Source organism: Agrilus planipennis, unplaced genomic scaffold (genome assembly GCF_000699045.2).
Source record: "Agrilus planipennis isolate EAB-ADULT unplaced genomic scaffold, Apla_2.0 scaffold13, whole genome shotgun sequence".
Lineage (NCBI taxonomy): Eukaryota > Metazoa > Arthropoda > Insecta > Coleoptera > Buprestidae > Agrilus > Agrilus planipennis.
The window spans coordinates 2146248-2172782 of NW_020439040.1; the positions used below are offsets into that span (position 1 = coordinate 2146248).

Genomic DNA, 26535 nt, shown 5'->3' on the forward strand with positions numbered 1-26535 from the left:
AAAATGNAGGCCTATATAATTAATATTCCAGTAAATAAAATAAAATAAAATTAAACTAATTGTAAGATAATTAGGCCAATATGATTGTTATCTATACGTATCATAAAACAAGCCTAATAGTATTTTTGGTTTACAGCAATATATAATTTGTTTTTATTATATTAACATTTAAATACCTAATGAAAATTAGTGTAAGTAAAATAGTCTTGAATATGAGGAATTTTATAGAAAAATCGAGACCTAAGTAATTTAAAAAAAAAAAGGAACAGGACCTTTACGAAAGGTCCTGACGAAGAAAATTCTTTAGATATTTATATGTATGCATAAGCGTTAAATTCTAAAAATTAAATTAAAAACCATGTAAATCCTTTGGTAGACGTTTCCTTTAATATTAAGGTAAATCTTCAAATACAACTGTGACTTAGTTAAGTAACTAATTGTAAAATTGTTACTACGTACAATACTGTGGCGTTTGTTTTGCGATAGTTACATACAAATTTACTAATACAAATCTGTGTTCATAAAACGGACCTGTTAGCAGTGCTTTAAGCGATTAAAAACTAATATAAACTTAAAACTTCCAAAGCAAAACAGTGCATTTTACAAATGTATATAGGCAAACATCTACAAAATATTTTTCAAACATTTTCCTATCACAGACCGACGATTTTACGAATATTTTATTGGCTTATAATCCATCAGAATAACGTTTGGTTTATTTCTTATCTTACTGGCATTATCTATTTTCGAAGTTTATACCGCTAGCATTCATTATTTACATTTACCATTGAAATAAGTAAACCCTTGATTATCAATTTCAGTTCGTACTTAACCGTTTAATAAGTTTCGTCCTAACCGCTACACATCAAAAAGTCATCAATAATAATAAAACCAAAGATAAAGATATAGTAAAGGAGATAATAAGTGAAACATTTTAATTAAAGTGGGAACTTATTAATTCACTTAGTGTTGCCCTTACTACACGTATTACAAGTAGAATGATATATATTTATATTATTTAAGACGGTCAATCTAAGGCCTCAACTTTACCCTTACTAATTTGTTGATCAGTTTTCAAATAGTATTTTAAGTCTTGTGCTCCAATAAAAAACAATAAATTGTAACATTCTGAATTCGAACTGGTAAAGACTTTCGTGGCCAGTAGGTAGTCTGATGCTGTCTGATTCGGGCCTGAAGGCCGTCGGTCATCTATTGGGGTTGCTTTCTAACGTTTCGCTAATACCAACTTCTCCAGAGATCCTTCCAACTCACATTCTGGGTGAAATCAGAAGAAATCGCAAGTCAACATTCAGAATCGGAACCTTTGAAGAAGTTCGTTAGAAGGAACGATGGCCTTTAGACCCGAATCAGAACAACATCAATTCGTTCTGAATTTGCATAAAATTGTTCTATTGTAACAAAGAAAAAGTAAAAAAAAATGCCTATAAATGTGTCCTTAAGAAACCTTAGAAAAAGGAATGTAAAGTCCTGTAATTCAATAAAAGTTTTAGTGGAATGTCAAAGCAATATTCATGTTCAGTCTGTAAAATGTACCCGTTCCTTTACTGAAAAGTAACCCTTTTCGTTAAAGGTCATACTTTAGGCTTAAACACGTTGGTCTTGAACTGGCCATACACGTTACCACGAGGACTATAGTTGGCAACAATGACCGCCTTACCCCTTTCGTTTTGCGCCACCCCGATCCCCAATTCCTTCGTCCCATTCCATACAATTTGCGAAAAATGTAACGTATCATAATTGAGCGATTCCTTGTTGTAGTCGTGCTTACTTATTTCGCGATACCAGGTGTCCACGACGTCTTTCGCATCTGGCACCCTTTTGGAATCAGACGACGTAACAGTTAGAAGGTTTTCCCCGTAGGGGTTGTTGCTGCGAAGCCCTAAGTCGTGTCGCAGACAATATTCGGCCCATTCTTGAGCAAAATCGCACAACTATTTAAACAAAATAAATATTGTTACCACTAAATTTTTTACTACCTTTCTATATCTATCCCTAAATGTGTCCTGTTGTTATAATAATCATTAATATTAACGATCTTTATAGATATATAGATTAAAACATAGCGGTGACAGTGTGCATCCCTGTCAAAGGCTTTTTCTAAACCTACGAATCCTATATAGAACTATAGGGTTGTTCGGAAAGTCATTTCGTTTTCTTTTTGTGGAAATTTTCGTATAATAAAAAAATATTTTATTAAATTATATATTGACCGTTCTGGTCCAACACCTTTTGCCATCTTTCTGGTAGTAGCATAATTCCACGCTCATAAAATTTTTGGTCTTTGCTGGCAAAAAACTGATCGAGGAGGTTTTTGACCTCTTCATTTGAGGTGAAGGTTTTACCGTCTAAAAAATTTTGGAGTGACCGGAACAAATAATAATCCGATGGTGCCAGGTCTGGAGAATATGGTGGGGGTAGCATTGTATCCCATTCAACCTGTAAAAGCTTTTGGCGAGTGACCAAACTTGTATGAGGTCTCGCGTTGTCTTGGTGAAACACTACACCTTTCCTGTTGATTAGTTCTGACCTTTTCTGTTGAAGTGCATCATTCAGTTTGTCCAGCTGATGGCAGTAGACTTCCGAATTAATCGTTGTGTTATCCGGTAAAAGCTCAAAAAAAAACGATTCCTTTAAAATCCCACCAAACAGACAGCATCACCTTTTTTTGGTGAATATCGGCTTTGGAAATGGTTTGAGCCGGTTCATCTTTTTTGCTCCATGACCTCTTGCGTTTGACGTTGTTGTATACAACCCATTTTTCGTCTTCAGTGATGATGCGCTTCAAAAACGGATCATTTTCGTGACGTTTGAGAAGCGAATCGCAGACGTCAATGCGGCGACACATATTTCTCTCTGTGAGAACATGGGGAACCCATACATCGAGCTTCGAGGATAATCCCAGGCCTTTCAAGTGGTCATAAACTGTTGAATTTAATAAATTTAACCTCAATCCGATATCACGTGTTGTTATTCGCCAGTTCACATCAACTAATGTCTTTATCGCGTCTTTATCAGCTTCAACCGGCCTTCCCGAACGTGGTGCATCTTCGACATCAAAATTGCCGGATCGAAATTTAGCGAACCACTTCTGGCACTGGCGTACTGTCAACACACCTTCTTCATACACATCAGTCAATTTCTTTCTGACTTGAACGGCATTTTTTACCCTTTCTGTAGTAAAACAGTAAGATATGTCGAAAATGCTGCTTATCGCTCTCCATATTTAAAAGGGCACCAACCAAAAACTACTGCGTAGAATTAATTGGAATTTTTCACACACAAGCCTTGCTATATGAGCTCTCAAAGCATATAAAAATTATACGGCTTAAATGTGAAGTTGGGTGCAAAAGAATACAATTAAATCCTCTGTCGGGAAAAAACGAAATGACTTTCCGAACAACCCGATAATATTAATTAAATATGAAAAAGACTTACCCCTTTATCCAAGACTAGGTCAGGAACTCCATGTCGTCTCCTCAATTCGTTGTGGGCTTTTAAGGCGTCTGTTTGGAACTGAGTGAACTTTCCCGTTGCGACGTCAATTGATCTTGCAATTCTAGTACCCGGAGAATCTGCAGGATTATGACTAGGGGTGTTGTCGGACGAAGAAGTGCTTAGTAACGGTGGTACGTTTTGCGCGTAGCTACCGACGAAATTACCGGGTGGAGAATAATTTGCAACTACGTAAATAGACCCTTGCTTACTTTTCGCCACACCGACCCCCACCAACTCGCTACTTTTCCACACAACTTGCGTAAAATGCCCGGATTTTAGACTGTTCGGTTCCCTCCCGAACGTGTGATATTTAATTTCGTCGTACCACGCGTCGACGGGACTGTTCCCAGTAATTTTAAAATTTGGATCGGATGAATACATCATATATATGTTTTCGCCGTAAGGGTTGTTTTTACGATGTTCGAGGACATTTTTTACCGCTAGCATTTTAGCCCATTCTTCCGCATATTTCGATATTTTACGGTCAAGTTTTAACGGGGGAACCCCGTGACGTGCCCTATAATCGTTGTGTGCTTTCAAAAAATCTTCTTCGAAGTTACCTTCTGTACCTTCAATAACTGATCGATCTTCGTAAATAGAAAAATAAAGAAAACTGTAAGTAAATGGGATGACCACGAAAAACTTAAAAGTACTTACAACTGTTAGGGGTATGGGTGGGGGTAGATCTTCTGCTTCTGTCGGAGACATCAAGTTTATTGAAACTTTTCGCTAGTTCGTTATTGTTAGCCTCCCTCGGTGGGAAGACGTTTTTGGCGAACAACCCCTTAACGTTGCCAGGGGGATAGTAGTTTGCCACTACGTAAACGCGGCCCTTAGATCTCGCCAAACCTACCCCTAACTCTTTAGATCCATTCCACACCACTTGCGTGAAGTGACCGGTGTTCAACTGTTTAGGTTCTACTCCAAACGTGTAGTTGTCTATTTCGGCATACCAACTTCTGACCACGTCATAGGCGCCGACGTTGAAATTTGGATCTGGGGACCACATATAGAAGATATTCTCGCCATATTTCTGGTTATCGCTGTGCTCAAATTTGCCCGTTCGAAGCATTTTTTCCGCATGTAACTGACTTAATTTACTAATTGTGGCGTTTAGTTTAAGGGCTGCTACACCATGTTTGGCACGTAGTTCATTGTGAGCTTTCAAGAACTCTTTTTGGAGGTCCATTTTTGATGGAATCTACAAGAAAAATAGTCTCTATGTCTACTGTTCAAATAACTATTCAGTCAACGTCAAGCAATCAACTTCCTACAACCACAACAATATACCAAAAGGTAATCTCATTCAAAATTTATTTCAACAACTCTACATTTCGGCTATGGGTAAAAATAAAATAAATTCATTTAGGAGGAGGAACCATTTCTTTGAAATTTCCCATGACATTCCCTGGTGGTGCATAATCAGCAACCACGTAAAAGTAGCCCTTATTAGAAGCGAGCCCGATGCCGACTTCTTTTGTGTCTTTCCAAATAACCTGAGTGAAATGACCCGCTTTCAGGTCTTTCGGTTCTTGTCCGAACTTGAAAAACTTTATTTCGTCATACCAACTTTTCACAGGGACGCTCGGCGATAGGGTAGCTTTTGAATCAGATGAGAACATGTAATACAAATTTTCGCCGTAACTGCTATTACCACTGTGCTGCATTTTTTGTTGGGAAAGAAGTTTTTCAGCCCAAGATTTACTGAACTTGCTTATTTCACTGTTCAGGGTCAATGGAGGGCAGCCATGTTTAGCTCTATACTCGTTATGGGCGTTCAAACATTCGGTGAAGAAATCATCAGACATATTCGTTCAAAAATTCTAGAAAAGGAACCACAACTATCAGAAAGATTATTTTAAAACTATTGTCGAAAACTTTTTGATTGGTAATTCCCTTAGATGTAAAAAGCTAAAAGAAAACAATTGATTGGTACCAATTTTTGTCTCTCTCAAAGACGATTTGTTTCCATAAAATTTCTACAATTATTTTAACATTAGAACACAGGCGAATCTATACATACATAGTGTTACACAGTATCCATAAATTCTGGGCTAATGCGCTGATGAGATCCAAAAGATCGAAATCGCGAACCGCGTCTGGCAGTTTCGACAGAATACAGACCACTTCGAATTATTTTATTGGTAGGTTAATTAGCGGCTGTTTAAATAGCGAAAATAACAATAATCGAGTAGTCAAACCGCAGATTACGAAGAAGGGTGGTGAGGCGGCTTGCCGTCTTCACTCACCCTGTATTAGTTCTCTACCACTTTCTAATGTTTGTGCAGGCTGAAATCGGAAACGCAAATATGTCCTTCTTAACTCCTATTTCCATTTCTAATATGTCTCTAATTAGTCCTTCATGTCTGAGAAAGTATCTTACCAACCTGCCACCTAACATTTCTTATTATTGACTTCCCCACCTAAGATTTGTTATTATTGACTTCCAAATCCCCTGTTTTCCTCCTCTTTATAAAACCTCCTCATTTCTATATTCCACCCCCCCCCCACCCCCTCGTATAATTGCAAGGAAATACAATTATCAATTTCGAATTAGGAAATAATTGCTGGACACCAAAAAAACAATAAAAATATTAGTAGAACCTAAACTACCTGTTGTAGGGTTTAACTAAATTGATTGTTATAAATCTATTATTTTTTTATACATTCCATTTTACGAAATTATTTATTTATTAGTAAAAACTGTTTCGCCTTTCGGCATCATCAGGCTCAAACTCAGAGTAGGACTCTGACAGTGCCGAATATATAATCTTATATTGTATATATACATATTTTTTAACGAATAAATCTACACAAACAAGAAAAACCAATTTTATTTGATACAAATATGATTCTTTTGTGCAATATTTAATCAACTGATTTTCTATGATAACCAACTTGACCAGTCGAGCCAACTTTTAGCCCTTGGAGGTGGTACTTGTTTCCTAAAAGCACCCACATAATTTCCCGGAGGGTAATAATTAACAACCACTATTGCCGTGTCTTCGTCTCGCGCAACCCCAATACCGATCTCTCTGGTATCTTTCCAAATGAGTTGCGTGAATCTGCCAGCGGTCAGATCTACAGGTTCTTCCCCGAACCGGTAAAACTTTATTTCGTCGTACCAACTTTTGACCGGGCTCTTGGGTGAAAGTTTAAAATTGGGAACCGGTGAGTACACATAAAACAAATTTTCTCCATAGCTGGGATTACCGCTGGGCTGAAATCGTTTCTCAGCCAACAACATTTCTGCCCAACTTTGGCTGAATTCACTAATTTCATGGTTCAATGTCACAGGTGGGACGCCATGCAATGACCGGTACTCGTTATGAGCTTTTAGACACTCTTCAACGAAGTCTGACATTTTTTATTAGATTTTCTAAAAAGCGAAGAATCGTGGAAATTAATTGTAAGAATTTCCTCCATTGTTTTAATTTTTCGTCCTAATCAGTAGATAGATGACAAGATTTTAATTTGCGGTTGGTAGAAATTACAAAACGCTTTTTTGTAGCTTTCCCTTGGGCGCTTTCACAATGGACATAGACAAGGGTAAGCATTTTTGGTAGATGTTTATTTAACTTTATAAAACAAACTATATAAAATATTATTAAAGTTATTTTGCTTTTGCTGGGGGTAGTACTTGGTCCTTATATTCCCCGACATAATTTCCTGGAGGGTGATAGTTTACAACAACAAAAACCGTATCTTTATCTTTGGCTACACCAATCCCTACTTCTTCAGTGTCTTTCCAAACCAACTGGGTAAAATGGCTAGCTTTTAAATCTTTTGGTTCTTCTCCAAATCGAAAGAACTTTATTTCATCGTACCAACTCTTAACGGGTTCGGTTGGTGAAAGGGTGTACTTGGGGTCTGTTGAATACACATAATAAAGATTTTCACCGTACGATTCGTGACCGCTATGAGTCATTCTCTTTTCTGCTAATAATCTTTCTGCATAACTTTGACTAAATTTGCTTATTTCTGTGTTTAGTTTCAGGGGTGGGACGCCATGTTTGGCGCGATATTCGTTGTGGGCTTTTAGACATTCCTTTACAAATTCTGACATTTTTCAAGTATTCTAGAAAAGGAACCATGTAAGTTAGTAGAAATTCCAGGAAGAAGTGGAAAACCCCATTTGGATTTTAGTTTCTCCTTCACGTTATCATCATTGTAAGGTCGTCAGTCCTAAGACTGGTTGGACACGCACCTCCACTCTTTCCTATTCTGAACTAAATTCGCATTCGCCCAAAACTATAACAACCCACATCTATTTGCGAACAGTAATCAAATCTACGTCTACCTCTACTCCTAATGTCTCTGACTAGACCTTTATGCCTAAGAAGATGTCCTACTAACCTATCTCGTCTATTTCTTATTGACTTCCATAGAGTCTCCTATTCTTTCTAATACCTCTTCATTTCGAACCTTCTCATCTTCACGATATCCTCATCATCCGCCTATAACACCACATTTCGAACGCTTCTAACCTTTTATTTTCCGCCGCGCTAACCATCCATGTTTCGCACCCGTACAGCGCCGTGCTCCAAACATACAACATTAACAATCTTTTTAGAATTTCCAAATTAATCGTTCGCAAACACAAAAGTAACTTCTTTTTATTAAAGGCGACTCGACCCTGCGCTATCCTCTGCTTTATAACCCTACTACTCCTTCCGTTCTGACTTATCTGACGTCCTAAGTACCTAAACTCGGCGACTTCTTCACCTATCACCGAAATATTGAAAACATCTTGTGACACACTTAGAATTCTACACTATTACACCTACCCTCAAAGAAGAATAAATTAGACATCAAACAGGATGATTCACGACCCTTTTTATCTATATATTATTTTACATATTCAGCAGGAACGAAACACAAATTAAAAATAACCAAAGCAAATTAAATTTATCTATTAACAATCAAATAAGAACGAAAATACTAACCTCACTGCTACTCCTTTTAATCCTGTGCGTTTTTTTGTAATTTTCGCCAAGAGCTTCTAATAGGTCTGGAGGCACTTTTTCGTTTTTTTCTTTCCTCTCTGTCGTGACCCTTAACTGAGTACGCTGACCTCTAAAGGTTTCTACTGTTTCCCGTGTTACAGTTTCAAGAAGAGGCTCCTGGAAAAAAAATCAAAACATGCTATCCCCAGAACAATTTAAGCACGAACTTAATCCAGGTATTAATAGGTTATAATGTAATCTTTTGAAAATGCACAGAAATAAGGCATCAGATTCTTTTTGAGTTTCAGACCATTATGTACCCATTAGAATTTTTTGGTTTTAGTTTTTTGATTTTCTTTTTATAGTTAAACTTTTACTAAAATTTTGTACATAACATGAAAATACAGTTGACAAAAACTGTCACAATACTGATGGCTTAAAATGACAATTGAAAAATTGTTTCCTAGACAAACAAAAATCGCTTGTAGGTCTAATATACTATAACATTACAAAAACGTTTGTCCAAAAACTCATAAATTTAGTTAGAACGTTTACTATCGTTAAAATAAATTAAAAACCCAAACTAATTGAAAGTTAAAAAAAATATCGAGCACCAGCAAAGTTTAAAAAACAATTTTTCTACCATATACAATAACAGGTGTTTACTTTTTTGTAATTGTTGAAGTAGAAACAAAATGTAAACAAGTACCTACCATTAGTAAATGAAGGCCGAAAGTACCTTCAAACTTATTCATAGAATAACCGCAAATCTAAAATTGTATTTCCTACAATTTTACACATAAAAAGAAATTGATACATTCAATCAATAAATAATTAATTTGATATCAAGGACGCAAATGTAAACAATAACATAATATACAACTTCCGGTATGATTTTTTAAATTTAAGTTCGCGTAAAAACGTATCCTCAAAGCGTAACTTTTAGCAATTATTAATTACTACCATTTATCATAAATAAATAAGTTCCGCTTTCTTCTTTTTCATAATCAGTTTAATTACACAGTTCTATTTTCGTTTTGATTACTAAATCTACCAACTATTGGCCTAGTACATTAACCCATCAATCACTAGTGATGTATTACTTGTCTATTTTTGATGATAAATCGGTTTTGGACCATTCGAGTTACTCGCCTAAAATACCTCTCGTTATTCATTTTATCCGATCAAATCAAACTGATACACACAATAAGAACAAATTACTTCTAATTATTACGAACTATGCACATTTATAATTTATAATGACGTATTTCTATACTACGATCTCCCTTTTTTACACCAAATGAATCTTTCTTTCTCAATATCAATTTTTCGTCACAAGAATCTTTGGGAAGTTTCGGCAAAAGATGTAGGAAATAAAACTCTGATTTTTGCAGTTAGTTCCAAGAATTTTTAACGAAGTCAATCAATGTTGAGACTTAATAATTCAAAAACAAACAATAACAAATTGTAGACTCAAATACATGAATTTTTCTTTTTTCTGAAGAACATGAAGGTGGCTCGTTATGCCTGTGACCCTACGTACAAGTTGCCACCGTTCCTATTAATTGGTACTTACCTTTCCCGTTTCTATTGAAGCATAGGTCCTCTCGTCTGTCTTTCTGACCATAATAATCCGACTGTCTCCATCATGACCATGGACTGTCTTCCGATATCTATGAAGATCCGTCAACGAACCCGGAAATTCCGGTCTCCTCCTGCACAGATACATTTTACTTCAAACACCACAGATCGAAAATTGACAATTAAATGTAACTTTTAGTCACTGTACATTTACAGATAAATATATGTTTCACACGATTTATTTCGCGCTTCCTTAATAGGCTGATGATGCCGCACTCGGAAATACCATTAGAATTTGAAACTTATTTACTATCACCTATCTAACGCACTATTGTACTTGGTAAATATTTATGTCAGTAGGTGTATGATCTGTGTTGGAATGTAGAGTAATAGTAATTGTTGTTGTTGTTGTTGTATCAGCACTTTTCAATCAATCGGTTTTGCGAACGTACAACTTTTTTGGCACATTCCGATTTCGAAGTGCAACAATAACAAGAACGACAGGCACCAATTGTATCTGCCGCTACAGGTGAGTCGCAAGTACAATGTGAGTAGGTAATAGTAGAAGAAGGTAAGAATGGAAAATAAAAGCGAGTGTTTAAGGTTCGCAAAGTGGCAAATGGCTCGGTCGTGTTCGCGAAGTATGAACGCTCAGGTGACGGTGTTTTCAGCTATGTATAGTCGGCCGTTCCATGGTACTAGCCAAGTGTAACAAACACAGAAAACACTGTTTCGATTTCAGAAAATCAAAGGCAACAAGGTGATGTTGTACCTATACAAGTGTGGAACGAATAAAATGCTGCTATCATTCGGTTCCCACAACGGTAACGATGACGAGGCGAAATGGTTTTGAAAAAAAAGAAACGCGAAACAGCTCGACAGTTATTTGAATGAAAAGGCACAACAGATGCGATTGTCAAATATCATCTGACCTAGTCTTTTTCACTAAATTTCAAAATGTCGAGGATTGAAACGTTTGACAATCGCTGGAATTAAACAGAGCGAAAATAGCACAAATTGAAATACAACGTTGCACCGTCTTCCTTTTTGAGAATAAGTTAAGGTTTTAGATGAAACGTAGCAGGCCCTAACGTTTTCAAATGGGTTAAGAGTAGGTTAAGTTACATTATCATAATCGAAAGGTCGTCAATCCTAAGACTGGTTGGACACGCACCTCCACTCCTTCTTATCCTGACCTAATCTTCGCATTTTCCTAAAACTAGAACATCCGACATCCTTAACTATTTCCGAAGAGTAATCTAATCTAGGTCTACCTCTGATCCTCTTAACTCTTGTATCCGCCTCTAATATGTCTCTCACCAGACCTTAATGCCTGAGAAGGTGTCCTACCAACCTGTCTCTTGACTTCCATAGAGTCCTTTCTTGTCCTATTCTTTCTAATACCTATTCATTTCTAACCTTCTCTATCCATAGTATCCTCATCATCCGCCTATAACACCACATTTCGCACTCTTCTAATCTTTTCTTATCCATCGCGCCCACCGTCCATGTTTCACATCCGTACAGCTCCGCGCTTCAAACTCACACCTTTAACAATCTTTTTCGAATTTCTAAAATAATCGTCTGCATGGATAAAAGTGAATTCTTTTTATTGAAGGCGACTCGACCTTGCGCTATCCTCTGCTTAATATCCTTACTACTCCTTCCGTCCTGACTTATCTGACTTCCTAGATACCTAAAATCGGCCACTTCTTCTAATTTTTCGTCTCCTATCTTTATATTCGCTCTTTCCCTACTTTTTCTTCCCATGCATACCAGTATTTTTGTTTTATTTTTATTTATTTCTATACAATACTGTTTTGTCAATACCGCTTCCATTTTATTTAAAGCTATCTCTAAGTCCTCCTTGCTAAATGCTAATACTGCTATATCATCTGCAAATATAAGCATACTAATCTTTTGTCCCTGTATTTCTATCACTACAATTGTACTGTCTTTAATAATGTTAATCGCGTCTTCGATGTATAGATTAAAAACTAGCGATGACAGTGTGCATCCCTGTCTGACTCCCTTCCTAATATTTACATCTCTACGTTACTGTTCCAGCTCTATAATTGCCTGTTGCTCTTTATACAAACTAAATATCACTCTTCTATCTTTGGAACTCATCACTACATTTTTAAGTATACGTATTTAACATCTTGTTCAATTTAACATTGTCAAAAGCGTTTTCTAAATATACAAATTCTATGTACGCACACTTTCCTTTTTCATCTATCACTAGCCATAGTGTTTGATGTGTGGTAATATCTTGGGTATCGACTTCAATTTACCAAAATTTGACTATCAGCAGACAAGATCGTCGAATCGCTGGAAAATTCAAACCGATACCAAAGCTATTGCAATAATCCAACCCGTCTACCCCGTAATTGACATCATCTCCGCGGTAAATGATATACCTAAACCCATTATGAGATAGATAATTTTTCGATTGATTTGATTCAGGCAACAGAATTTTGTTATCACCGGAAATCGTCTGGCGATTACTGAGCGCTGACTTTTTTTTCTTACTTACTTATGTTTCATGAAAATGGCATACCTACAGTATAAAGTTAGTGAAAAATTATTTGAAGTGTTACATGGAGTAAACACGTGTTTCAACTTGTGTCATTTTTGCCCAATTAAATAGACCAGTTCCATTTAAGAATATTCCTCTGGATAAGGGTTGGTAGTCCTGAAGGTACATTTTTAATGCCCAAATGATATTAAAACAGAAAACGCATGTTCAAAATTAATATTATTTCACTGAACCATCACCACAACAACAGTATATTTGATTTACCGAATCTTTTATAATTAACTAATTCAATTTTAACGTTTCTCTTATAATTTAGAATAGATAATCAATGAGGGATGATTTCGAGGTCCCCCCAAAGGTTTGACCAGATCCTTCAACGTCACAAAACATATAATCTATATGGGCGCCACCTAAATATTCGTTCCTAATCTGATCCTGATACGTAAAGTAGAAATCAAAATCAAATATTTAACATCACGCAAATGTTTCAATTTTATATGCATATGCATATAATTTTCCCTTCATATCTTTAAAAATAAAACAGTGTATTGTATAATTAACATCAATTACATACCCTTGTACGAGGTAACTCCAAAAAGCCAAAAGGAAACAAAAAACCTTTACTACAAACATCGTATCTACCTGCAGCAACCCGTTCATTAACACGTCCAAAACAAAAACCACTTGTTGAACATGGTTCAGCTATTTATAGCAGGAAAAAAGTAATAAATTTAATACCTAACGTTATTTTTCTTTTGTTTTTCCATTGTTCGATAACTTATTCGTGGAAACAGTTGAATAAATTTTTCATTTTCAAATAAAATTGCATTATTTTTGTTGTTTGTCGTGATGGTGGTACAGTCGCTTGTTACTGTTATCACATGCGTGAACCTACTTCATCATTACACGTGGAACACGTTTTCGTGTGTACGCGTTATTGGTACTATAATGTGGATACTGTTACTTAATTGTACCCTTGAAATTGAATTGCTTTCAGATCGATTTATTGCAACTTTAACGTGCACCAATTTGTAATTGAAAGTATATCTACTGGACACGAATATAATGGCATCAAATGCGAAGCTTCTGGATGTAAAACAAACACTACTTCCTTCAGAAGGTATTAGAGTAAATAATTAATCTTGAAAATTATTTTTAACTTTCGTACGTAAATGAACTTTTAATCTTAACTATTTTTATAAACGCGAATGCAAGTTTGTTTGTTTATTACCATTTCACACTTTAATTACTCAATCGATCATCATGAAATTTTGAATACACATTATCAGAGATACGCGAAAGGACATAGGGTACCCTTTATCAAAAAAAAAAAAAAACAAATGCTGTTCCCGAGGGATAGAAAAATTTGTTTTATGTGATCGTCGATAATCTTTGACATAATATGTTTGGGACATCAGCGCAAGCGAAGCCGCGGGTAAAACCTATCACGAAAATTTAAACACACTTTGTCAGGGTACAGAAAAGGACATCAGGCATCTTTTAACCAGAAAAAAACAATTAATTCCTAAGGGATAGAAAAATTAGCTTTATGAAGTCGTCAATGATCTTTCACAGGTATTCAGAACATCAATGCGAGCGAAGCCGAGGGTAAAACCTATCATGAAATTTTGTTCTCATGAGATACAGAAATTAAGTTGATTTGGTCGCCCATGATCTTTAACATGTATTTACGACATTAACGTGAACGAAACGATGGGTAAAACCTAGTAAATTTATACAAAATGAATAGAGCAATATTTTTGTTGTACTGCATTTTATTCAATTAATTAAAGATTGTTATTGAATTCGAACACTTATTTGACTAATTTTTTTAAACTGTTCTACTACCTGTCCAGCCTTTAATTAAAACCAATTAACAGCCTTGCTTTAAAACTATCACAAACCGTTGTTCTATTAGTTAAAAAAAGAAAATATTTCTGCCCATTTTCTCACGCTTAAACAATGTAATTAATTATTGCTCCAAGGTGTTAACCATCACAGAAATACTGCCACAGTAAAACAATTAAACCGGGAATATAATGATCGACCACTTAAAAACCAATTAGCAATCATCGAAGAACGATTTCTTTTGTCTTATTAAACGCATCCAAATCATCTTAAAGTAATGGGCGACCAAAATTAATGCCAAACGTTAAAAAGATTTTCATTAAACTATTAATACATGATATCAATTAATAATTTTGTTAATTGCTCAGTAAGTAGGTACCTAAACGGTCTGGTGGAGCCAACCGGAAGTTGATAATTTCCGTTTCATCGGGAGCAGATACTAGTGGGGAGGGGAGGGGGATGAAATGAGAAAAGAGAACTTGGATACTTCAGGAAGAAATTTTGTGTGAAAAAAATCAAATTAAAAAAATTCTCGTTCAATATCACAAAAAATAATAAAATAAATATAAAATTGACAGTTATGTTTTAAATAATAGCTACTTGCTTAGTTTGAAATTTATAATGTTATCTAATCATATCTGTAAAGCTGGCAGAAGTCTCTAAAATAAATTCCTTAGCCAGAACTACCTACCCTGCCCATATAAACTAACTTTTAAAAGATATCTAACATTAAAAATAAACCAAACAATAGTGAAAAACCAATACCACAAAATAAAAATTAACTCCCAAAAATCCCATAGACCATTTTCGAAATTCATTTTGGGCCCCTTTATTGTACCATCTAACTAAGAAAACGTATCTGAAAAAGCCATTCGCGAAGCTACATGTAGCTCCATCCGTGGGCTATTTGATTACCTAACACATTTCCGAAAGTTAATCTTCAATATTTTGTAACACGGAAAATACGACAGCTTATTGAAAACGTTGTGTTATTCTTATTCTTAAGAATATTATCAAAAAAAAACTTTCTACAACTATTTTAAGTAACATCACCCCCGAAGAATTTTTCTGAATTCGGTCCTACATTTCATCAAGATTTGATAAAAGTATTCATACAAATATGTATATTGTATCTACTTCTGTATTTAAAGATGATAATGCATGTTTATTTTTAACATAACAAGAACAATAACAATAATAGCGTGGAATACGTTTGTTTCTGTTTCATCAACGAGACCAAGCCTAATAACAATTAAAATTATCTGTGAATCTTCAATTCAAGTCGTAAACCGCAACGATACACTAGCGGAAAATTAATAAATAATTAATGTACAACTAGGAAACCAGCATGTAGTAGCTACCATTAAACAATGATGTCATAAAGGCAACAGAATGATTTTTAACTTTACCACTTATTCATCTACTGTGTAGAATTTCATCAAACAACAATATCGAATATGTTGTTTATTGAAACAAGAGAAAACAGCTGTATCACCTCTTCCTCTGATAACAAATTAGTTAATGTGTAGAATGAATAAGAGTACAGGAAGTTCAAGAACCAATCGCAGGGATTTCTGTATACAAGGGAAGGAAAATTGTTCACCGAACATAGAAATTGCATGTCTCTTTTTTTTTGTCTCACTAGACGAAAAATGGGTAATTTGGTGAATGTGCCTTTTCCATCAGGTCTATCTGAAAATATTACGTTCTTCTGTACGAACTGATAGCTGAAGGTTTTCCTACCAATTTCCCTATACCATGGTCACATAATCGTGTTTACTGTGATTTAGTTTTTCCTCTGTTATAATTTTTTTATTTTCGTTATTAGTTTTATACTCGTTTAAACAAGTAGCTGATTACTTTTAAAATAAGCCCAAGTATGATCGCCAGCTTGTTACTATTTTAATTTCGTTAATTTAACGCATCATATGCATAGAAAAAATGCTGACATAAGAAGTAATTTAATTTCACATTGCGTGTAGCATGCAACACAATGCAAACGTTGGATATTACGACTCAGAAAACGATATAAACGAGTAATTGTTGTTTAGTCACAATGCATTCCAATGCATACAAAGTAAATGATAAATGAAAAATTTTAATTAAAACGCCAAATAAAAGAAATTTAGGAAAAAATGTAAATCAACCAATTTTACTTCTTCTAATGAAGAACCGTTCGCTGGGATATCTATATGCAGGTAAAGTCAAAGCATTCACCAAACAAAAAATTTACATTTTTTGTCGTCATTTTTTCTTTTTATTGTTACAACTTAACGAATGTGTATAATATATTTTTTCAATCACGGCTATCTGAAAATATTCGTTCATGTAGATATATAAGTTATAAAAAATACAATCTATTTCCTTTTGTTTTTATTGCATTTAAAACTCATAAATAATTTAATTTTCAGCATCAACAACAAATTTGTACTTCATTAAAGTAATTTAAATTAGCTTTTAACGAAAGCAACCGTGTAATAAAACAAAAACAGTCCAACGAAAATCGATTTAACTAACAAGGATCAAGGATGTGTGTGAAGGACGTATTATCACGTCAAGCTATTTCGGGCTTCTTTAGCAGTGAAGTCCTAATAACAATCAAAACAAACAAGTTGTAATTCCCTAATTCAAAATATAAAAAATACGATTACAATAAGAAGCAATGAAACAAAAACTTAAAGAGAAACTGTTTGATCGACAACTACATCAAAAACCACAGTAAGATTGGATCAAAATATTTGTACGGAAAAAATATTTTTGTGGGTTTTTTTGGAAAAATCTACCCTTTATAAACAATCTGTGTGGTGTCATGGAATCAGATGTACGAACTGACGTAATTTATAGGTAACTTGAATTGGTAAATTAAGCTTAAATAACTACAATTTATATTATAATTTACACTGCTTGGGACACCCGGTAAGAACGAAATTACTTTGATTCAAGAATAATGTTTATCTGTTCACAATATTTTGAAATGGCAAAATTTATTTATCAAAGAAGTACGTTTCTTTAATTGACATTAAAACAATAAAACTTTTTAACGTTTGTAGATCTCATCTCGTTTTCGTTTTTCACAGAGAGGAAATGAAATAAATTGGCCTGCCCTACTTCGTCGCTAGACAATAAATTTTGCGATAAAACTTTTGGCAAGGAATAGATATTGCCCTTTTTAAGGACAACAACCCCTTCAAAGCAAAGGTTACGACTCCTTGTTGAAATATATCTCCTATCAGAATTCCATTAAGTAGGTACAGATAAACATTATTCTTTTTCCAAATCTAAATTTTATTATTTCGCCAAGAATTTTATGCCGTAGCAAATCAATAGTTTAACAACAACAAAGTTTAAGCAAACAGTTTTATAATTCACTGCAGGCCTAACATCGATCTCTATGCGACTGCAGATGCATTTCTTAATCATTCTGGGCGGCACTGAAAATGGATTTTGAAGCAGATCCACGAATTATCCGCTTTTCTTTAAGCGATTCCAAATAATAACGTACTTGGTATCTGAGGTATTTAAGATCATGGCAAACTAAGTAGAAAAGTAAAAAAAAACCCTAGACCACAGGAAACTTTTGCAATAACTTTTTAAGACTTAGCACTTAAATGCATTCAGTTAAAACATTACAATGCGATAACAACAAAAATGTCTGACGTAAAAATTATTCAAATTAGTATTTTATCTAACTTTGCCATTCAAAAAATTCCTTGTTGTTTAACATATGTATTTATATCTAACAGGATGTAGAGAACGTTTATTCGTAACATTGTTATTTAATAATATTCCTGTAAGTTCTATGACCTTGGGAAGTAATAATAAATAATTAATTTAAACCCCTTGTAGTCAAAATCTATTCCAACTGTAGTATTTCTACGTAAAAGCAAACACAATGTTGATAAACAGGCCAGTAAAATTTTAAACAGACCAAGAAAAATTAATTACTGATTACACTTAATTGTAATGAGTTTACTATCACGTTAAATTTATGGCAGCATAAAAAAAAGTAAAACAAAGCAGTTTTAACGTTTTTATGGATTCAAGTACATAACACCATTCGAAATTGTACACAATTTTAGCCTAGGACAGAAGTAAACAACAACTGACGCGAGCTTTGAAGCGCATTAATGAATTAATAAATAATTATCATTGCAGAACAGATGAGACATGTTAAGTATTATGGGTCTAGGTCTATAAAGCAGGACATACCTAGGACTCTTGACAGTGTTCATGCTGCCTGCAGATATTGATCTGGGGACTGAACAGCTTCTGCTGCACATTGTATTTTACGTGGACGTATGTACGGGGTTAATAAGGACGAAAATAGACGGGGTGGTGAATTCTGCTGCACTTGCGTTACGATTATCGTACATGCACAATTTCTATGAGACAGGCCACGTGCTTCTTCGTCCGTCGCGCCGGTGGAGCTTTCAAATTGCCGACGATATATTGTCGGAAAAGCGCCCATAACCGACAACGATCGGTCGCGAACTTACTTCGATGATAAAGACTGCGTACACAATTCAGGAAATATTTTTCCACCCTCGATGTCAAGTGGGCTTGCGCCCGCCCGATGTACGCACGGACTGCGACGCGTTTAAATTACAATAAGACTCGCGGACTGAAGAAGGAAATCCGCAACGGGATTGGACCAAATGCACTTAGTTACTTGTCACTCAAGAGAATTGCACTGTCGCCTGTACAACTAAACGATATTAAAACGACCCTGACCTTCAGAATGACCGAAAAGATTTTGTTACAGGAGTAATCTAGTCTGGATCTATCTCAACCTCTCTCAAGTCCTGTTTCTGCTACTACTATGTCGCCAACTATCCCTTCATGTCTGAGAATCTCGCCTATTTCTTATTAATTTCTAACATTTCCTCATTTCTTACCTTTTCTAATCAAGGTATTTATAACACCCTTCCATAAAGCCAGATTCAAACGCTTCTAGCTTTTTCTACTAGACTAATGTTTTTAATTGTTTATTAGCTGTAATAATTGTATTTATTATCAATAATTAAAAAATAAAGCTAAATAATAATATATACCTAAACAACCTGTATCTATATGGAATTTATTTACAGATTGAATCAGGGAATTTTTCCAAGACAATTGCACTGTCCGTCATGTAAATTATTATACTATTTCACATTCAAATAACTTCATTAAATTTTTGTAACTACATATAAAGCAAAGCTATCATTATGTTAAGGCTTCATTCATGCTGTAATCACAGTCATTTCTACCTTTGGATTTACTTCTAATTTATTATATTCATCAATTAATAGTTATTTAAACTAATATTTATGTATCTGACAAGCTGCTCTTTCTTTATAAATAAATGTAATCCATGAATTTTATTAATTATTTTTCCATTTCCAACGATTTGAACCGATTCTAGCAACAGTTTTTGCTTATAATTCTACATAAAAAAGACAACAATAAAAGATGCACAAATCAGTTACTTTTATAGACCTGTACGTAATTGTATTCTAATTTTCTATTTTCCTTTTTCCCTTGCGTTATGTTTTTATCTTAACCACAAGATTTACATTTGCTAAATCGTTGCTGCAATTCGTAAATTAACTAGAGCCGTATAAAAGATAGAAGAGGCAGAAAATGAGAGCTCTTTATCAGCCGTTTTTCGTGTGTATTTTCTTCGCTTTGATAAGTATCTTTATTCAGACATAATGATAAGCGTCACAAAGTGTAAACAGAGTTGACAAGCTGTAATAACTAAAGAATTTTACCTAAAAATATTTTTATACTCAAGGTAGTTTCATATCATTATTATTACTTTGTTATTACGTTTAATGATACAACTAGTTAAAAAAAATGAAAAAACAGTTTTGTTTTGTATTGAACAAAAAAAAGACAACCATTAGTGTATTCACTTGTTTTCCACTCATGGCCCTTTATGTTACGTGTTATAACCGGAAGTTTCTACGGAAAGGATATCCGCAAATCAACCGATAATTTATTCATATACAATTCTGACAAATTAACTCGTTGAAAAACACATGTGTGAACATCGATGATTGTGTTATATAAACGTTTTTATCGTGTAATAAATTTAACTCGAAATGTACAAGGCGTTTTATTAATATTTACGACATTTGAAATGGTTAATTCGATTTACGATTTATTAACAAAAACTATTACAAATTACTATTAGTAAATAATAAAGAAAATAGGCATATTTAGGTATGTCAGTCAACTTGCAAAAATTGTAATTGTTTTTATATTGGTCATACAGGTCGATCATTAAAAACACGATTAGAAGAACACATAAAATCTACAAATAAGATTTCTAAACACTGTATACCATATAAAATTGACATTAACTACATATATAATCTTTTACTCCAATAATGGCAGAGAAATTTGGGAATAACCAAAACCACCATGAAGAACCTTCTGATTACAAATGAGCAAACAATATCAATACCTGCAGATACATATGTATCATTTTTTCTGTATAATTAATTTCGTGTTGTAGTATTTTTGACAGGTGTAAAATTTCAATTTTCCAATGCAAATAGTAGATAAGTTTTCCGTAAAGTGTATCTAACAGGAAAGGGTATTTAATAGAAATTCGCGGCAAGATTCATTGGTGACAAACGGACGGAAGTAGAATTGTCTCGCTATAATCCACACCGTGACATTTTTCACGTTTTTTTTTTATTTCGTTTCGTTGGTCGAGCAACAAAATCGCCGAATCACTTTTGCCAAACAATGCTTTTGAAGCTCACGCAGACCATGACAGTTCATTTCTACTATTGTAAAAAAACTAATGTAATACGGCTTATAATAAACTACAATAAGTACGACACTTGTTCTTTGAATATATACAGAGTGTCCGTCAAAGAATTCTAACATAATGTAAGTCTGCCTAATAAAAAACAAAAATACCTTTCCTTAAACTATACATTGGACAAACTGAGAAATATTTTAAAAAACGCTTTTTAGAACACAATAATATGATACAATTAAATTCTTGTTATATGGGAGGTCTCCAATTGTTAATACCACCTCATCATTATCATAAGGTCGTCAGTCCTAAGACTGGTTGGACACGTACCTCCACTCTTTCGCATTTCCCTAAGACTAGAACAGCTCACATCCTTAGCTATTTGCGAACAGTAATCTAATCTAGGTCTACCTCTACCCCTCCTAACTCCTGTTTCTGCCTCTAATATGTCTCTGACTAGACCTTCATGCCTGTGAAGGTGTCCTACCAACCTATCTCGCCTATTTTTTATTGACTTCCATAGAGTCCTCTGTTCTCCTATTCTTTCCAATACATCTTCGTTTCTAACCTTTTCTATTCACGGTATTCTCATCATTCGCCTCTAACACCACATTTCGAATGCTTCTAACCTTTTCTTTTCCGCCACTCTCACTGTCCATGTTTCGCACCCGTACAATGCCGTGCTCCAAACATACACCTTTAACAACCTTTTTCGAATTTCTAAACTAACCGTTCGCGAGTATAGAAGTGACTTCTTTTTATTAAAGGCGACACGACCCTGCGCTATCCTCTGCTTTATATCCCTACTACTCCTTCCATCCTGACTTATCTGACTTCCTAGGTATCTAAAATCAGCCACTTCTTCTAATTCTTCGTCTCCTATGTTTATATTCGCTCTTTCCCTATTTTTTCTTCCCTTGCATACCGGTATTTTAGTTTTACTTTTATTTATTTTCATACAGTACTGATCTGTCAGTACCGCTTCCATTTTATTTAAAGCTATCTCTAGGTCCTCCTTGCTAGATGCTAATACTGCTATATCATCTGCAGATCTAAGCATACTAATCTTTTGCCCTTGCACATCTATCCCTACAGTTGTACTGTCTTTAATGATGTTGATGGCGTCTTCGATGTATAGATTAAAAAGTAGCGGTGACAGTGTGCATCCCTGTCGGACTCCCTTCCTAATATTTACTTCTCTACGTTGCATCCCTAGCTCTATAACTGCCTGTTGCTCTTTATACAAACTAAGTATCTATCTTCTATCTTCTTCACTCTTCTATCTTTGTAACTCATCCCTACATTTTTAAATATATTTAACATCTTGTCCCATTTAACATTGTCAAAATACCACCTACCATATAATTATTAAATTAATTCATACCTGAATGGTTAACAATAAACAAACCGGAAGTGTTTTCGACGTTCAAAAAAGGTGCTAGTGAAAAGTAGAGTAAAAGTATTACGTACATATATAAACAAAACGTAAATAGAACCGAACGTACATAATGGAATGTCGAAAAAATGTCTTCGTGCCACCTTGAGCCATGCATGCAAACTTTCATTAAACGAACCAAATTTATTTTAGCGTAATCCAAATATCCACAACTGCTGACGTTAGACCTAATCAGTTTAATATCTGATATCATATTTTTTGTTCCTAATCCTAGATAACATTTAAGATATTAATTGATTTCAAAGAAAAATATTATAAGACAAAATATATAATACGATCGGATTAAAAACATCACGCGCATGAGCTTTTGGAAATCTAATTGATAATAATCAATAAAAGAACAATTACGCAATTATATTACCTACATTTCTTTGTTTGGTATCTTCACATACAATTAGCAATAGAACCAATTTTTAACGTAATGTAGGTACATTTTTAAATGCATGTCTTCTATTAATGAAGGAAAGTTTATGATAAAATTATACGTATTACATAAACCCCTAAATATTTGCCTTTAATCTAATCTTTACTGATTAAGCGACATACTTTGTTATTAATAGTACAGATCTAATAAAACTATGAACCATAAAACATTATTATTAGAACTAGGAACACACAGTTTCACAATCTAGTAACTATTTAAGGAAGGAAAAAATCTTTAACAAAAATAAAAAGAAAAACCGTACACTCTATAGGTTCATTCATTAATTATTATTGTTGCAAAAAAAATACGTGTTTCATTTAAATTCTTTTAATTTTTATCCGAAAAATTTAACAAATTTTTAGAAAGTAATCTTCAAACNTAAATTCTCTATGACAACTATTGTAACTTTTATGACTTTTATAGGATATCTACACCTAAACTATAAAAGAATTTTCAATAAAATTATAGTACAAAGAACGCATAATATAGAAAGGGTAAGATAACTGCTACCTTCTCTTCCTTAACATATTTGTTGAAGAGCTTTTAGCTCCAAAATACAAAATTCTGGGTTTCACCCCTGTATCGAACGAAGTACAATGTGACTGTAATCGTAGCAAAAAAAAACAGTAAACATATCCTAATTTTAAAGTTCAAAAACATGAATCAAATATAACATTAAAAAATCACAATACGTAGAATTTTATTATTACTGGCTTTATACACTAAGTAGGTAAATATATTTATTAACAGGTTTATCATTATTTTAGATATTTTCAACAAAGAGCGGTTACGAATTACGGAATTCTTTGAAAATATACAACATTGACTTACATGATTGCTAACCCAATAAAAAGCTAAATACAGGATACTCTTTTAAATTAGAAGCCGGGTCTGGTAATTGATGCTATTATGTATGTATACAACACTGTCAATTACTTGTTAAGTTAATTACACTATTACACCAAAGTAGATCGTTATTATTAGTTACGCGCTACATATTAAGATATCATATTAAAGATTGTATCTCGAGTTAGTCGAGTACCACTGACACACACGTCTTCTTCAGATTCAACGAACAATACAGCACAATAATTAGTTGTAATCTAATCACTCATAACAATGAGTGTAACAACCTAGGATAATAGCTGATGCTAAGTAACTAATTACAATTAAGCACCGACTGCTTAGATATAACCAAGGATCTAAAAGTAAATGTTAACAAATCAAATGTTTGCGACCATGTTATCTCTTCACCAGCCGGTACGTTACGGTTTACTGCACTTTTTTCTACTATGGTGTCGTGTACAAACGCGTTGATGAATTAATTTTATTAATTAGACACATACTGTTGTGAAACAGTTACAAAGTGTTCAAAAACTTAATATTTAACGATCATTACGAAATATTGTAAAGTATTTTTTTGTGCTGTATTTCAAAGGATATAGTTTGATAATCGCTTAATCGCCGAAACAATCATCAATGTTCTTTAATAAATTCTAAAGTAATATGCCAAGTTATTTTTCCCTAAACGACCTAACTATCAATACGATTATTAGTGATATTTCTCAGGAAGGTTACCAATGACACAACGAGATTTGCTTATCAAGTAACTATAATTTTTTGTTTTGATTTAAATCCTTTATCACGAAAGCCTTAATATCGATGGGACTAGCGCAGGTTTATTTATGTAGAATGCAATCAGTTTCATCTAATTGTAAGTTCTTAACATACTTGCGAACAAAAAGAGCACACTATAATTGACTTATTATTCTACTCTTTTATTATCTTGTATTGTTTTTACACCATGTTTTGTAGACCAGGTCAAAGTCAACATTAAAATAAAATAAATAGACAAGCGACAGTAAAAAGTATACGTATTTATAAGTATTTAAGTACGTCACATTTAAGTTTTCTTTATCAAATGTTCCAAAATTATTAGCCTTTATCAAATGTTCCAAAATTATTAGCCAAGTATTTTCCTTCACATGAAACAATAAAAGTCGTAATGAAAAAACAGTAATTTCGTTGTGTTTCTTATCAGCGATAAATTCCGTTGTTAAGTCATTGTAAAGGAAATTAAAGAAAGCAGTAAACTGTACGGCTATGAATTAATTGATGTGAAAAGTATATCATGAGCAAGCGCAATTATTTTAAAGTAATGGTTTATACCTAATTCTTAATTAGAATGTGAGGCACGTATTACCCATAAACCACAAACACATCTCATAAATAATCATATAGGCTATAAAATCACCGTAATGTGATTGACTCTGATTGCTTTCGTAAAAATTTATAAGAAATTACACCTCAACAGCCCCTAATTACCACAAAGGGAGTTTAGTAAATAGGGACAACAAGGAAAAAAAGTTTACATAATCATATAAATATTTTTGTGATGCCGCATCCCCCAATTTTTACATTTCAAGAAATTTTACCTTATAAATACATACGATAACGATTTCGAAAACTTTTTATTTTTGTTGACACTATATGTCGAATTATAAAGTGTCTAGCAAAATGACAATGACCGACTTGCAGTCAGAAAACTGAATTACAGGATTTCCGGCAGTTTTTTCGTTACGTAATATTGAATTGTGCTAATTTAAATAATTGTCTATAGGACAATGAGAAAGTAAATAAAATTAACCTTAATTATAAAAATGAAAACATTAAACCATTTTAATACCGACAGCAGTATTTTTTTTTTATTTGTTACACGACCAGAAGAATACTATTTTTATCTTCAAATTTTAATCTAAATTAAGATTCTTTTTTGTTTTTAATTTCTTAATTACCCAAAGTTTCACCATTAAATAATCAATTAAATTTTAAATTATAACACTAAAATAATTTATAAACTTTTGTACTTCCACTATTCTATTTATTGTGTAAAATAAATTTAACTTGACTTACCTATAAGACAATCAATTTACACCGATAAAGTCAAACAAGTTATAAAGGATTGCTGTGCATTTACTGCAGGTAACTGTTTTTGTACTTCTTATCAGTTAAAATCATTAACATAATGATTCATGAAAACCAAATAACAATTTACAGCGTGTCTTAATTATAATTATCGCATAAAAATTTGCAAAAGACATTTGAAAGCAAAGACGATAAATAACCACTTATGAACTGATTACACAAATCAATTGTTTATCCATTGAAATTATTAGTTAATGGTTAAACATAAAAATTGCTCTAGCTATGTAAAATATAAAATATATCTAAAACATTGACAGTAATTTCAGCAAATACCAAAAAACAAATCAATCTAAACCGGCCTTACATTTAATGAATTATTTATGTATTGAGTTTATTGTAATTAATAAAACTTACATTGTTTTGCTCGAGTATTTCAACTTTTTGCCACACAAAGTACGTACTTATAACAATAAATATTGTCTCACCAATATGTACTAAATTTTCGATAATAGAAACGAATTATTGTAATCTTGAGATTAGAAATAT

The 26535-nt window shown here is 33.6% G+C and overlaps 2 protein-coding genes and 1 long non-coding RNA gene across 7 annotated transcripts; 1 reads left to right on the plus strand and 2 right to left on the minus strand.

Moving 5' to 3' along the window:
* Positions 1–365: 365 nt before the first annotated feature.
* LOC108744254 lies at positions 366–26479 on the minus strand. 5 transcript variants are annotated; one of them, XM_025976719.1, is made up of 6 exons: positions 26404–26479; positions 10039–10177; positions 8463–8639; positions 4174–4717; positions 3457–4103; positions 366–1952 (listed from the first exon to the last, which is right to left on the minus strand). In XM_025976719.1, coding segments are annotated over exons 1-6 (1869 nt in total). In that variant the 5' UTR covers positions 26406–26479; the 3' UTR covers positions 366–1592. The 5 variants fall into 5 exon arrangements, with proteins under 5 accessions (XP_025832504.1, XP_025832505.1, XP_018335435.1 ...); XM_025976720.1 differs by lacking the exon at positions 26404–26479 and adding an exon at positions 25978–26075; XM_018479933.2 differs by lacking the exon at positions 26404–26479 and adding an exon at positions 23896–24230.
* Positions 6335–7123, minus strand: LOC108744255 (Golgi-associated plant pathogenesis-related protein 1-like). Its single transcript, XM_018479934.1, has one exon. It carries the CDS (start codon positions 6878–6880, stop codon positions 6401–6403), a length of 480 nt encoding a protein of 159 aa, XP_018335436.1. The 5' UTR covers positions 6881–7123; the 3' UTR covers positions 6335–6400.
* Positions 13792–18633, plus strand: LOC108744256. The gene is made up of 3 exons (XR_001938942.2): positions 13792–16628; positions 16842–17274; positions 17481–18633. It is a non-coding gene; the product is annotated as an uncharacterized LOC108744256 (long non-coding RNA).
* Positions 26480–26535: the final 56 nt, after the last annotated feature.